Here is a 15,880-nt window from a genome sequence, read left to right as displayed (position 1 = left end):
AGTAAATTACCCTTTATTTCAGGTATTTGCCCAATATTATGTAGCACTCACGGGAAATTTCATGATGGGGTGTGTCACTGTAACGTGGGTTGGACGGGTGCCGAGTGTCAAATTGAAGAGAATCGGTGCCTTGACCCGGATTGCAGCGGAAACGGTAGATGCATCAACAGCGTTTGCGTCTGCAATGAGGGTTTTGGCGGCCCCGCTTGTCAAGAAGGTACATATATATATATATATATATACCGCGCAAATTATTCTGTCGTCACATTTTGTTGCATGGATTTTTTATTCTATATACATTCAGTCATCAAATTTAGTAGCTTGCCACATACCCCCATATCTGCATGACTGCCTCCTATGTGAGCCATACTATATATGTTATGTAGCTTTTTTTTTATTGTATTACCTCTCATTTGTATCAATTACGCATTTGTGTAACTGACATATACTTTTTTTAATTGCAAATCTTCTAAGATTAGTTATCTATGGAACAAAAAGATTAAAAAGATACAAGAGACAAACATTAATGCCAAAATTGAAGTGTTTTTGAAGTAAATGCGTGGGTTTGTGATTAATTTTGTATGTAGGTGTTGCTAATGGGTGTGAGTATGGAAGATGATAGTGTATGGTTTATAATTTTTGTTGGCAGTTGGATGCATTGTTAAAATGAGCATATACAGTAGAAGTAAAATCAAAATTTGTTATGGTTTTTTATAAATAGTTTTGTGTCTTTTTTTTTAGCTGTAAAGTTTATGTAGTGCTACCAAGTATAATAAGCTATAATATCTTTATTTAATTACATTTTTTTCTTGTGTTTATCCACTAATTTAAGTATTTATTTCTGTCTTTATTGTGAAAGTCAATTCAGTGATATCAATAGTTTTACCAGTTGATAATTTACAAATAAAACATAGGAAGTATTAGTTTATAATAAGCATAACACATACAAAATTTGCAAATTATATGCAATTTTGTGTTGTTTTTCTTTTTCACTGTGAAGTATAGAATACCGTCACTTTTATTTATTTATTTTATAGTTATTTATTTTTTATTTATTTATGTATTTTTATTTATATTTTTTTTAAATTTTTGTTTTGTAATAACACACCAATATTTCTAGGTTCACTAATATAAATTAAAGATCATTAATACCAGTATATATAGTCCGATGCTATGCTTTTATTCTTGGCACGGTATAATATATGTAAAATAATATTTTTGTACTGCATGGCTGTCTTGCATCATATGCTCTTAATACGCTATCATTTGTCCATCAAAATTATTATATTGTTAATGTTGTTTACAGATGGTTTAGTCATCATAATATATCATTCCATGTTGTTCCTGCCTCAATTTTGTTATTTTTTGCTGAAATTATTGCAGTAGGCCAAACAAAAAAATAAACATGTTTCTCATTCCAGTTCTTGGAAAAAATACGAAGGATGTGGTTCCACCCTCTAATTTTCACCTTAAAAAAATGTCCATGAGACACAATCATACCACTATGCCTGTGCCAGGGTAAACACATAGATACTCATTGCTAAATAGAGTATTTTCAATTTTGCCCAATTTTCTTGGTCATTTGGCCAGTGAAATTGAAGGAAAAAAAATGAGGGGAGGGGATAAATTATTGTGGGACAAAGAAGAAACATGTTGATTTTTAAGTTTGGCTTTAAATATGTTGCTTGGTTTGGTGCAATTTTTTGTAGTATTCCTCTGTCATTTTCATTGCATGTTGTTTTTCCATTTAAACCCATTAGTACTTACTTAATATTCTTTGGCTATTAGCTCAGGCTTTTTTTCTACTCTCTCCCCTCCGCTTACATAGCTGATTGCATGGAGCATACCTGCTCTGGTAATGGAATATGCCAAAAGGCCATTTGTTCTTGTCACCCAGGGTGGACCGGGACCAGATGCCACATACCGGTGAACCCTGGGAAACAAGCCCAGGGTGAGATCACCTCAAATTCAGTTTACAATGGTCAGCTGACCAATGTGTTGGTTGGCCCAGCACATTTAAAACCGCCTAACACCCCTTGGGTGACTGAACTTGGTTATGGCCCCAGCCCATCTCAGGCATCATCGGACTATTCCACTGTGGATAATGGGGATGATCATATCTTGAAGAAAGGTAATATGATTATGGCGGATGTTACAAGCTGTTAATTTTTCTTTTTGGGGGACTTGCATGGTTTACTAACATCTGTAGGACTAGTCACTAACCTGCTTGTGCCACACATAATAATATCTTGATTTTAACATTTAAATTAATGATGGTAAACTATTCTGCAGGAAACTGAAAATAAACTGCCAAGAATATTAGGGGGAAAATGAATGAAATTAACCTCGCACTGTAACTATAATGATTTTCCCATTAGATGTAGTTTCATTGGTCATCTGCTAACCCTGCTATTTTGTTATATATTGTTGTTTGTACGTTTCATGTCATTAAACTTGATGTTGTAACATATTGCTCTGATCATAAAAAACACATTTAGATTTTTTCTCTGCAATCTTCATTCAGTTTTCATCATGCATTAGGCCTGATTAAACCTTTCGATTTCTTTTATGAAAATGAATATTTTTTTTATGATTGATCAAAGAAAATTACTCTGTTTATAGTTTATAGATATATATTTTTAATTTATTACTATTTTGTTGGCTGCTGAGATATCATTTTTTTTGCCTGATATACATTGTATCTACTGTAGTTGTAAGATCTAAATATAAAACTGATATGTCTACCAATTTTGTTTTGAGAGCATGTTTTATTTTTTACTTCAGTGGTCCAGTACTGTGAAATTGACAGAGAATGTGGTAATAAGGGAGAGTGCCTGGAGGGCCAATGTCGCTGTTTGCCAGGCTGGGGCGGTGTCAACTGTTCGGCAGAATTGTGCACAGCTAACTGCGGTGATCACGGCACCTGTGAAGGAAATATGTGCGTTTGTGACCAGGGGTGGAACGGAAAATTCTGTAGCTTAGAAGGCTGTCCGTCTCTCTGCAATGGCAACGGCCTCTGTAAAAAGGTGGATGGAGAATGGAAATGTATATGTCCACGAGGATTCGGAGGTGAAAGCTGTGACATCACAAAAGAACTTGATTGTGAAGACACAATGGATAATGATGGAGGTAAAATTATTAACTATGACACTGTTTATATTATATGCCTTGGAGTAGATTATTCAGAAACAAAGGAGAGTATAGTGTAAAATATAAATATTATTATTAGCCTGATATTATACTGTAGTTCCTTCTATAAGTCAATCTCAGGTATGAGCCCATCACCTGCTTTACGGCCAATTTTACACACAGCCTTTACCCGGGCGAAAGCCCGCACTGTAGTTTAGATAAGTAGCTTAGCTGACTTTTACAAATTTTCAAAGATATCAAATTATGGCTTTAAATTAGGTGCGCAGTGATGAAACAATTTATTGCAAAGGTGATTTCCCAAGTATATGCCCAGCCCCATAATTGGCAATTTTGTGTTTAAGTGGGTGGGCTTTTACCAGGGAACTACAGTAAATTCTGTCACTTGCCTACCTATAGGAGGGCCCTGAGTTCAAATATTCTTTTACGTTTTTTAATTGTTACTCACTATTAGAAAAACAAATAAAAATTAATAAAGTTAATAATTGAATAATTTGTTTTATTTATAATGTATAAAAAATGCATTTGTTCAAAAAATTTAAACAACCTTGAAAAAGCTAAGTATTTTTCTTCAAAATATGTAAATTTTATGCTAATTTTTATTAGTATATTTCGGTTGTAATTGTCAAGTGTTTACGCAAGTTTTCTTTGCTCGCTTGAGGGTATCTAGGATAATTATTCCATAAATTTCAATGCCTCATTTTTGCCGTGTTATTTTCCAGACTTGCTAATGGACTGTGAGGATCCTGATTGTTGTATGAGGGCGGTTTGCAGTACGGACTCGATCTGCAGAACCGTCCCAAATCCAACAGTAAGGTTAACGCAAAGGGAAGCAACGTCTAGATCTTTCTATGATCGCATGAAGTTTCTGATACAGCCGAACAGCGTCCAAATCGGTGCCCAAATTGAAGAACGGCAAAAAAAGTATAAATTCTATTTCTTTTTTAGGAAATTGTTTCTTTCCATGCCAAAACCAGCATCAGTTGGCTAAAACAAGAAAATCAACTTTTTTGATATATGAATATTCATATTGTACACATTATAAGCTTTAAAATGATAGGTCATTTACTGAAATGAACTTACTTTTTGCCAAAAATTATTATGGCTTATTTGTAATTAAAGTGTACATACTGCTACATTCTTATGTTAATTACTCAGTTTAACATTTGGCAACGATGATGCGCTGGTTTTGGGATGGCAAACCTTATTATGGTATCTATTGAAACAAAATAGATAAACTTGTTACATATATATATATATATCAACATATTAGGACCACAGTGTTCACATACTTTATATACCAATTTATTCACATTGTTATATTCTTTATTTCTGGATTAGTAATTTTTAATGATAAATTTTTTAAATACTAAAATACCTCAATAGAAAAGCAGTAAATACTTAAATTCTTAAAAAGTAATACATGGATATATATCTTCATATTTCAGAGGTAAAAAACTAAATCGTGTATTAATTTTTCGGTACGAATTCCTCAATTATGATTAAGTAGGTCTACTGCTAATAGTTCTTCGTAAGTTAAAAATAATGAGAAGGTATACTATATTTATTATGATTCCGCAGACAAACCGACTTTACCATAACAGATGCTAACACACAGGTAGTCATGTTGTCTGTGAAAAATGTGGGCTTTTCCATTTTGGCTACAGGGGTATGAACATAAATTGGATTGCTGTAATTTAGTCTTTAATTTTCAAATCATATTTTTGAGACCCAATGGGCTCTACCTGTCAACAACTATATTGTGTGGAATCTTACATTTTTTTCTAATGGGGTGTGAATTTACATATGAGTGAAGTAATTAAAATTATATTTTCAGGTATAAGACACAATAAGCTTTGCCTATTGTTAGTCTGTGTGTACACTTTTTGGACTCTTCCATTTTATAAATAGGGTATTGGCTGTGATTTATTGTAATACTGTAGTTTCATTATTAAGACATCACAGGTGACCAAAAAGATCAATTTTGACTTGTTCTCTTTTCTTTGGCAGGCTTAGTTATAATGTGTTTGATTATTATTGTAGTATTCACCTGAAGTTAAAATGATTTGACATTCATTCCTCGGTAGACTTACAAAGTTTTTGTTTCCAATTTCCTTTCAGACATACATCTGTTGTACGGGGAATGGTGACGACAGAGGATGGAAGTCCTCTGATTGGTGTCATGGTTACAGTTCTGAATAATCCAGCCCTGGGAAGAACGTATACGCGATATGATGGAATGTAAGTTGATAATCATTTTCGTTATTTGATGAGTTTCTGGAAAAAATATCACTATTCTATCCTAATTATTTACTGTAATTATAGGTTACTCAGCCACAAATCTTAATGCACCTAGATAATTTTGTATAAATTTCTCAATTTTCAATTTTATACAATATTTGTTTGGCAGCAAATAGCTGAATCGCATCAAATTTACAATTAAAAATTCTATGCACTACAAAGACCTAACAATAGAGAACAATGTAATTCAATACACACAAAATACAATTTTTTTTTTATCTGATACCGATTAAAAATATCAGATACCAAGTTAATAATATTGAAATATAATAAAAAGAATTAAGAGGGAAGACACAAGAAGGGAAACATTAAACTTGGGGAAAAGGAATATTGTATTTATGATATTAAAATATTGTTTTAATGATATTTAAATTTGTTTTACCAGATTTGATATGCTGGTTGTTGGAGGTGGATCCATCCAACTTCAGTTTACTCGAGAGCCACTAGCCATGACCACTGTTGCTATCCTGGTTCCATACGGGGATTTTATTTACATTGATAACATTGTGATGATCTTAGCCGGGATGGATAGTGATGACGATGTTCCCACTGGTGCACGGAATTGCTTTGGAACCCACCATGACAGGCCTAGCTTTGTTGTGCTGCCCTCTATGGCTGGAACTGATGCAGCATGCAGTAAGAATGGCGTGATGTTGGATAGAAAGGTAATGAATAAACATTAAATATGATTTGCATACAAGTCATGTGATGTGCTGTGTGCAACATACGCTATGCATTATTGGTATCTACATCTGTTTTGGTCACATTATTAGTAATTAATGATGTTGGCTTTTTTATATTGTGCCCTTTAAAATCCACTTATCATGCAAAAACATGATTGGATCCATATTGCGGAAGCAGTTGGCCTAGGAGAAACGCTTGGATCTTTCAGTCAAAAGGTCGTAAGTTCAAGCACAAGGCTGGTCACTTCTCCTCTTATCCCCCAGGTGCTCTATCCTCATGTGTCTCTATCCTCCCAGGAGCATAGATAAGTACCTGGTGAGATGTGAATGACTTGGAATGAATTTAGTGTGTTAGTGCGCTAGTTGCACAAACTCCACTGGGAGGGAAGATGCTGCACATGTGTATGTATACAGTGACCGCAAAGAGTTAAAATATGGGCTATATATAGTAAAGAAAATGTTTGGGAACCATTAGGGCTCATAGAGCTGCAGCTTATCCCTAGTTTCTGTAGCCTGGAATTGATACTCCACATGCATGGAATACTAGTCTATTGCAGGCCCAGCAATTTGCTGGTACCCATTGACACAGTAGGGTAGACTGGAGCAATGTAGGTAAAGTGCCTTGCTCAAGGACACAAGTGAAATGCACAGTTAGGGATTGAAACCCCTGACCCCAATGTTGGGAAATTCTCTGACCCCAATGTTGAGAAACACAATGACCACAATGTTTGGAAACCAAACCGATCCCACTGCACCGAACTGCTTTTTATCTGTTAAAGTCAAACATTATTGACAAACATGCACAATGTAGAATCTCCACTCCCTTAGCGGTATTCTTATTCACAAATTTAATACTCCTACTCCTCAGTGGATGTAAACAATTATGATGTGCCGTTACCAAATGACACAAGAGAATGACCATAAGATTTGAACCAGCCACTTAACAGTTAACATCACAAATCACATGCACCAATCCTCCTAAATATTTTAAAGATTTTTAATTCTTTCCCTTTCTATTTTTTTTTTTTTTTTTTTTTGCAGATTGTCCATGAACGAATTTTGATCCCACAAACAAAGTTCAGCCTGGACTACCTCAGCAGTGATGCTCCTGACTACGAAAGCACCATTAGCATCCAGTTGACCAATGACCTGACAGAAGATGACCCAATCATTGTGCATATCCACATCTCCGTGCAAGGAAAACTCTTTAAAAAACGCTTGGAACCCGAACCTTATCTTCAGTATACATTTGGTTGGAATCGCACCAACGCATACGGTCAAAAAGTGTACGGCGAGGTGACGGCTATTGGTGAGTATAGTAAAGAATTTTAATAAATGGAAATACTTTTGTAAGATTGGAGTGGAGTTGAATAGCTTGGTTGTTTACATGCTTGCTTTCCAATCCCAGGGTCCTGGGTTCAATCCTGTCAGGGTAACAGGTTTTTTTTTTCTCACGAACAAAACAACTCAACTCCCTAAGCCTAATAAAGACACTTACGTCTACACGTAGAGCATCTTTTGTGTATGTTGTCTTGTGAATGGATTTGCTGCTTAGAAAAAGCCTTAAAAAAAGTAAAGATAATAATAATAAATGTTGAAATAATAAGTTGGCCCATAGAAATGTTGCTGTTAGCTGATTTTACTTGACTTTATTTCATTGTACAGTTTCAGTGGGCTATGAATTCAAGGGCTGTGAGAAGATACTCTGGGACAAACAGGCTGTGAAAATTCAAGGCTATGATTACAACTTCTCAGGCCTTGCTGGATGGAACCTGCCTATGCTGTATAGCTACAATCCAATACAAGGTACTTGATTGTTATTTAATATTAATTAGAATACCATGCTTCTAATTTTATATTCATAGGTGCATGCTTATTGCAGAATATTTTTTCTCCTTATACTTAATTTTAATTAAAACAATTTAACTGCTTATTTAAAAGAATGAAATGAATCAATGAATTTTCAATGAAATTTGAGATTGGTATAATTAAATTTTTGCTTATTCGCAGACTTCTTACATCAATAAATTCTTAAACAGATTGTTAGTCAGTTTAAGTGTGTATGCACAGAATATATGAATGTTATTATTTATGCGTCTATTAGTTGGCGAAGAGGATTTTTTCTTACTCTGTTAAGTGTTGTCCTTTTGCATATTGAGATTACTGGATATCAGTTGAAAATTAGAATAAGAAAAGGTTTCATCAACACACTGGATTTCGCCATGAAACTTAAATATACAAATATATGTAAATTATACAGTTTATCACAAAGAGTATATGTAATATCGTTAGATTTATATATCACTTTGCACCAGAGGCTCAAAGCACTCAAAGCGTGGACTAGCTCATACAGTGGCTTCTCTTCTGAAAATCTCTTTACGTCTGAGCTACCTAGTAAACCAGTGCGGTGTGTCTGTCCACAACATATTGTTAATCTTGATTAATACTTTTTTCGTAATTAATTAAATTACAGGTGCCGTAAGTGGAGGTGATGGCTCACACATCTTCCTTCATAATGAACCCAAAGTAATCAACACTATAATGGGTAATGGAAAATTACGGAGTCTGCCTTGTACCCAATGTGACGGTCTTGCAAAAGACGCCAAGATGCGGGCTCCGATTGCGCTCGCTGCTGACTCAAAAGGCAACATCTACGTTGGCGACTTCAATTTTATTCGAAAGATTGATCTCGGCGGAAATGCTTCCAATTTAGTAAAACTAAGGTAAAATTATTAATTAAAGCGATTATTTATCATTATATTTCATCATCAGTACCCTGAAGGTTGAAGGTCACTGATTTTAATTTCTGAAGAAGTACATAAAATATTTTACTTTTGCAGCAATTTATACCCATATAAGGATGTGATATGACATCATCATGACCATATAAAGGAGCATATGATTCCATCAAGCCCATATATGGGTAAATCACACACAGAAAACCTAAGGGTGGGGACAGATTTACATATTTTGGTATATTTTTATTTTTCATGTATATTTTTTAGAAAGGGAAGAAGAAAAGATGAAAGAAAATAATAAAAAATAACAAAAAATAATCTACAAAGCTTTTCATTCTAACAAAATTTTTTTGTAAAATGATTATGTTATGCATCTGCTTATGAAATTTATACAAACCATTACCTTTTTATGAGTACAGTACTTTATATTGATTATGCAGGTTATGCACAGTAATGAAAATTTACGATGATAATTAATATTTCTAACTTAATTTATTTTGTACTTTTTTACAGTGAAAATCCAACATACAAATACTACCTAGCCACAAGCCCACTAGATGGTGAGGTATACCTGTCGAGTAATCAGAACAGGCGTATCTATCGAATCCTGAATAAGTCCTCTCCACATGACGTTGAAAACAACCTTCAAGTAGTTGCGGGAACCGGAGGACTCTGCCTTCCTGTTGATGCCTACAGATGCGGTGATGGCGGTCCTGCTGATGAAGCTAAACTTATTTCTCCCAAAGGTGAGATAGTTATAAAACAATCCTGCAATTTCTGTAAAAGTGATTGGTAGTAAACATGATTTTGCAAAGTGAAAAACTTATTACCCACAAATTCATCAATTATTTTTCTGTTTTTAACCTGAAACTTGAAAGACTTTTAAAATTGAAATTAAAATTTCAAATAGACTAACTTGTTCACATTTCTTTGCTCTACCAGGCAATATTGTTTGACAGTTTAAAACTAACTTGTTCACATTTCTTTACTCCACCAGGTATTACTGTGGCCAATGATGGCAGTGTTTACTTCGTTGATGGGAACATCATCCGAATGATTTCTCCAGATGGTGTCATCAGTACACACCTTGGATCTCATAGCCTACTAACTGCACCAAGAGCATTTGCATGTGATAGGAGCATGTCGTTTGAAGAGGTGAACCTAAACCAGCCAACAGAGATGAGCATCAACCGCATTGACAATTCTCTTTATGTTGTCGATGATGATGTTGTCCTCAGAATCACCATGGACAATCAAGTTACCATAGCTGCCGGTGTCCCAACTGGTTGCCACACCAGTCAGTCCCACATCCAGCATTCAGATGATGATTCTACAGATGTTGCAATAGCAGCAAATGAAGTTCTGGTGTCACCAAGTGCTATTGCTCTTACATATGATGGCAAGTTATATATAGCAGAGACAAACCTAGAGGGAATCAACAGAGTGAGGTTGGTCACACCAAATGGAATGATTCAAAGATTTGTTGGCAGGGATTCCTCTTGTGACTGCATGCAAGACACTTGTGATTGTTTTGATGGCAATAAGTCTGTTGCAGTTGACACGTTGCTTCATGCACCAACAGCACTGACCACCCTTTCTGACGGTACTCTGGTAATTGCTGATCAAGGTAATTTGAGAATTCGGACAGTGGGATCAAGTGTTCCGATTGTCAAGCGACACCAGGTTTACGAGATTCCTTCGGAAAGTAAGACCGAGGTTTTGGTGTTTGACAGTTTTGGCCAACACATCAAGACCAGAGACACTCTAACAGAACAGGTGCTATACAACTTCACCTACACATCAAAAAAACTGCTAAAAAGCATCACGGACGTTTATGGCAGTGTTATCACGATTCATTACAATTCGGATAACAAACCAACACAAATGTTGGTGCCAACTGGAGATGCAATCCAGTTAAGTGTCAGTCGAAAAGGGTTTCTTACCAGAGTATCTGGAGTAGGTTTGAACATCGCCATCAAGTATACCAGTGAGGAGTCCGGTCTGCTGCAGAAGATGATTGGAAAAAGTGGCGAGTTTCAGACATACAAGTAAGTCTTAATATCTGCCATGTTACTTTCAAGTAGAGCTGTGGTTAGGAAGCTAGCCATACAGTTTCAAGATCCTGGGTTCAAATCCTGCAACCCCTAAGCTAAAATTACTCACTATACCTTCTTCTAAGACCTCTTGATTTCTGTCCATAGATTTTCAAGTATATAGAACAAATTTATGTAATTTATGGACACCTGAAAGTGCATTGACACTTAAACAATCTTAACTAGAAAAATGTAAGGTGTTTGATTGTTATTACTTGTTTCCTCCACAGTTATGATCAGTTTGGTCACCTGATGTCCATAGTTAGTCCAACTGGATACACATCATCCATAGCCAGTAGACTCAACAGAACACACAGCATCGTCAGTGTCGGATCCGCTGTAGACACACGTACAATCAGTTTCTCTCAGCGGCTTCCGCACTCAGTGAACCATAACCTAGTGAAAGGTGAGTGTGTTGATTATTATACTGCCAACAGTGTATTAAGCTTTGTCAAAGATCTTATAATTACAAGATAGCGCTCTCCATGATTTTACACGTAACAAATAGAAGTGTCGATGTTCAGTAAAAAAGAAGCATGAAATGTAATTGTTTTTTGAGAGAGGGCATCCTACTTGTTACCATGTTTGTTATAGAATTTGCACGCAGAAATTGCAAGATGCGATATCTTTAGTTATCAACATTTGATGCCAAAGTTGAAAAGTAATTGTTTTTGAGAGGGGCCGCCCTACACTGCGTTGTTACAGGATTTGCATGTTATAAAACCATTGGCTTTGTCTACAATATCTAATTCTGTTTTGTGACAGCATATTTGGATGAATTATATGACATCAACATATTTGGGTGCAATATGCCATCATTATGCCCATATTAGGGCACATCACACAAATTTGTCATAAAATTTGACTGTGTGGACAGAGCCGTAATTATATATTTAAAATTAATTTTAGTTTGATTTTTCTTAAGCGTTCAAATGTTTTTAATTTTGGTGGTATTATTTTATTTTAGAAGTTTTTTATATTCTTTCATTTGTTCAGCATTTAAATGTTATTTTTCAAAAAGGCTTAATGACCTTTATTACTCTTTTAATATAAATATACTATGAACAGCATCTGTTATTGCCAAGCCTTTGAGTCAATGGCTGCCAATTGGCTTTCATTATCTTACGACAGCTGTATACACCAGTTTGTAGAGCCTCTTATCAAATTTTAGATAGAAAATCAATAAAAAAAATGTATGCAAAATATAAATGAGGCTATCCCATTCATCACAGCTATTTACAGAATGGTAATGTGAGGATGTTAACATTTTAAACAAGTTTTAAAGGATGAATGTGAGAAGACAGTTTGTCCCCAGTTATCATTTATAATTTGACAAATAAAGGACAGCGGTGGTTACCAGCACTTTGAACATCACTTACGTACTCATGACTTAAATTGTAATTAACATCGTTAATATTACATCCATCACTGCCATCGTTATCGTCCATAGTACCCGTTCCATCTTGACCCGGTGACATTTCGTGCATATTTACAGGTGATATTTCGACAGCAGTCAGTATTCAAAATGATGGTGCATCGATCATCAAATACCCAAATGATGGTAGTATCATTCTCGAGCCCGGCAGACACCCTCTATTTCAGGGTGACCCCGTGATCCTGACTACCAAACGCAAGATCAGTTTCCCCGGAAGTAATGTCCACCGACTTGAATGGCGTTTCTACGGACGTCGTGGAGGTAGACAAGGACGGCGCAAGATCATAATCGTCGGAAGACGATTAAGAGTAAGTTAAACTTCTTGCTTCTAAAAAATTAATGTTGTAATTTTGTTACTTTTTACAAAATAAATCTTAACAAATTAAGTGAATAAATAAAATTAAGCTAAAATTATATCTACTAAATAAATGAAGAAAGACATTGAAGGAGACCAAAATAAGTTTGAAAACCAACTTTAAACCTTGGCCACCAGTTAAAATTGTGTTAATTTTTATTTTTAAAAGGATAATTTTGCACACAGACATATACCGTCTGCTATACAAATCCCACTGTTTAATAAAATCATTTTTTTTTTCTAGGTGAATGGGGATAATGTTCTTACGTTTGAGTACAACAGGTTCACCAGAGCTGAATCGATTAAATTGGGTAATGATGAAGAAATACTGACGATACATCATGATAATGGGCACCCTAACGAATGGAGGCCTAACAATGGAATATTGCCTGTTAATGTTTCCTATGACAATCGAGGGCGCTTCATTAAGTGGCAGCAAGGCCTGCTTATCGAAAGCTTCAGATACGACAATGCTGGACATATGACGGGGAGGGCCTACGACAATGATATGACGAAAGCATGGAAATTCACATATGATAGAGATGGAAATGTATGTATTTTATTTCCTAATATTGATTTAAAATAAAATACGTTTTTATAGTTCTAAAAACTTATACATACTTTTATGACATTAATTACATATTGTATGTATTATTTTGGTATCCTAATTTTTAACTTAACTTAATTTATAATACCTTTTTGTAGTTCTATATCTATATTTTTTAAGACATTAATAAGACATTATAATAACGTATTGTATGTATTATTTTGATATACTAATTTTTAATTTAAATTAATTTAAACTACTTTTTTTTTTATAGTTTTACAAACTTAGCCAATTAGGGCACCCTTCACCACAAAAAACTAGAAATTTCAGAAAAAAAAAAAAGTTTTCTTTATTATTATTATGCCTGCTGCTGCCTTGAAATCTCCAAAAATGAGATATGTATATTTCCTCCTGATTATATAAATTTGAAGCATTTACCTTTCCTGTAACTACATTGTTTACATTAACCAATAAAAAATTTTTTTTCTCCTTAAAAAAATTTTTAAAAAATTATATATTTTTTCCGCCCCCACCCCCAACGATCTTTAAGAAAATAAGTTTGCAATACAATTAATGTGTAAAAAGAAGTCAATAGATCTGATATTCAAAATTTCTTAATCTTTTTTATTTTAGTTGGATGAAGTTATTCTGCCATCAGGGAATTCTTACTTATTGGCTTATGATAACTTGGGTTTCCTGGCAACCATCATCATGCCAAGTGGACTTCGACATAATGTGGTGACATCAACTGGTCTTGGTTTTTACAGGAAGATTTACTCCTCATACAACAATACAGCTTGGCTAGTTGTAGACGAATCAACTTCAAAGAAACCACTGCGATTGTTTTATCCACGAACAAAACGACAGGTCCAATATTTGTACGATACACAGGACAGATTATCATCAGTAATTGATGAGCAGCAAATCACGAAGTTCTCCTACTACAAGAACAGCGGTCAACTGCGGACTGTTGACATCGAGACAGCTGATTACAACCATCAATTGCGATACAAGTACTTCGGCTCACTCATATCCCAGCAAGTTGTACGAACTCCAAGTGAAGCGGACTCCGTTAGCGTGCGTTTCATATATGAATATGACGAAAATTTTAAAGTAGTATCGATCAAATCAGAATTTAACTCCACGGATGTTGCCGATTATACTCGGCGTTATGACAGCAAGAAGGGGTTATTGGTGGAATTTGGAGGATTTAACGTTCGGTATGATTATACAAGTACGATCATGCAGGCGATAAGCGATAAAACATTTTCGATGCAGAAGCAATTTGGTTCGTACATTCTCCTTCAATCTGTACAATATCAAATTGAGAATGATCGTCTCTTCGTCATGACTTTATTGTATGATACGCACGGTCGTGTAGCCAACCGCTCAATTGAATTCGCTGGACACCGTGATGTGATGAGTTATTCGTATAATGAGGATGGACAACTGATAGAAGTAGAGAAGAACTCCAATCCGCAGTGGCACTACTCTTACGACAGAAATGGTAATATGGAAACAATCAGCACGGGGGGAAGCGTTACAACATTAGAATACGATAACGAGGACAGGATTACAAAATATGGTGCAGTGAATTATAAAATAGACAAAGATGGCTTTCTTACTCACCGTGGTAATGAGGTGTTTGAATACAACTCAGAAGGACAGTTAATACATGCGCACCAAGAGAATCAATACGAAGTATGGTACCGTTATGATGGTCTCAAAAGACGCATATGGCGGAAAGACAGCCATGGCGAACAAACACAATACTTCTATGCGGATGTTGATCGGCCATCGAGGATTACACACATCTTTGAACATGCTACACAAGAGATGTGGATTCTTGACTACGATCTTCAAGGCCATCTGTTTTCCATCAATAAGGGTGGTACACAGTTATATGTGGCGACAGATCATGTTGGAACCCCATACGGTATGTTCAATACGGCTGGTGAAATCCGACGGGAAATTACTTACACACCGTTTGGTGGCGTTATTGCTGATCTGTTCCCGGACTTTATCTTGCATATTGGCTTCATGGGCGGACTATATGACCCATTGACGCACCTTGTACATATCAACAAGAGGGATTATGATCCTCGGATTGGTCGATGGACATCACCTGATGTTGATTTTTACAATGCAATTGGTAAAGCTCAGAAAACGAAGTTGTTAAATTTGTACACATTCTTTGGCAATAATCCTACGAATTTGGATCAAGAACGAAACTACTACATGGGTGAGTGTTTACCTAATTTTTATTGTTGTTTTTTTTTGTTTGTGATTTTGTAACTTCAACCTTAATAATTATAATGTTTTCCATTCTCAGGTGTAGAAAAAAGTTTAAACATTTTTTTTTCATATCACTTCTTGCAGATACTTCATCATGGTTGCCTGTACTAGGTTTTAACATCGAAAATATGATGCCCCAAGTGACAAGTAGAGGTGAAGTCTGGAGGGGTTCACCAAGTGACTGGAAAGAGTCTACAAATATGTGCCAGGTATGTACGTTTGATAAGGTGTACCCTTTTATTTTATTATACATTACCTAGAGAGTATTATTACTTATATTATACAT

General features: G+C 35.2%; 1 protein-coding gene across 7 annotated transcripts in view; it reads left to right on the top strand.

Moving 5' to 3' along the window:
• LOC117102664 (teneurin-3-like) overlaps nt 1-15,880 on the top strand; it is an 86,887-nt gene that overhangs the window by 66,335 nt on the left and 4,672 nt on the right. For 5 of the 7 annotated variants that reach the window (XM_033243035.1, XM_033243037.1, XM_033243036.1 and 2 more), the window contains 16 exons: nt 23-217; nt 1,829-2,131; nt 2,785-3,129; nt 3,870-4,071; nt 5,269-5,388; nt 5,834-6,113; nt 7,173-7,440; nt 7,797-7,937; nt 8,605-8,854; nt 9,383-9,615; nt 9,867-10,917; nt 11,193-11,368; nt 12,458-12,705; nt 12,997-13,302; nt 13,933-15,541; nt 15,679-15,803. In XM_033243035.1, coding sequence (XP_033098926.1) covers nt 23-217; nt 1,829-2,131; nt 2,785-3,129; nt 3,870-4,071; nt 5,269-5,388; nt 5,834-6,113; nt 7,173-7,440; nt 7,797-7,937; nt 8,605-8,854; nt 9,383-9,615; nt 9,867-10,917; nt 11,193-11,368; nt 12,458-12,705; nt 12,997-13,302; nt 13,933-15,541; nt 15,679-15,803 — 5,852 coding nt within the window. The remainder of the gene's footprint in view (nt 1-22; nt 218-1,828; nt 2,132-2,784; nt 3,130-3,869; nt 4,072-5,268; nt 5,389-5,833; nt 6,114-7,172; nt 7,441-7,796; nt 7,938-8,604; nt 8,855-9,382; nt 9,616-9,866; nt 10,918-11,192; nt 11,369-12,457; nt 12,706-12,996; nt 13,303-13,932; nt 15,542-15,678; nt 15,804-15,880) is intronic. The other 2 variants (XM_033243040.1, XM_033243041.1) reach the window with 2 other exon arrangements.

This window comes from Anneissia japonica, unplaced genomic scaffold (genome assembly GCF_011630105.1).
Source record: "Anneissia japonica isolate Jap-2015-1 unplaced genomic scaffold, ASM1163010v1 scaffold288184_len555535_cov198, whole genome shotgun sequence".
Lineage (NCBI taxonomy): Eukaryota > Metazoa > Echinodermata > Crinoidea > Comatulida > Comatulidae > Anneissia > Anneissia japonica.
This window is presented reverse-complemented; position numbering and strand designations above follow the sequence as displayed.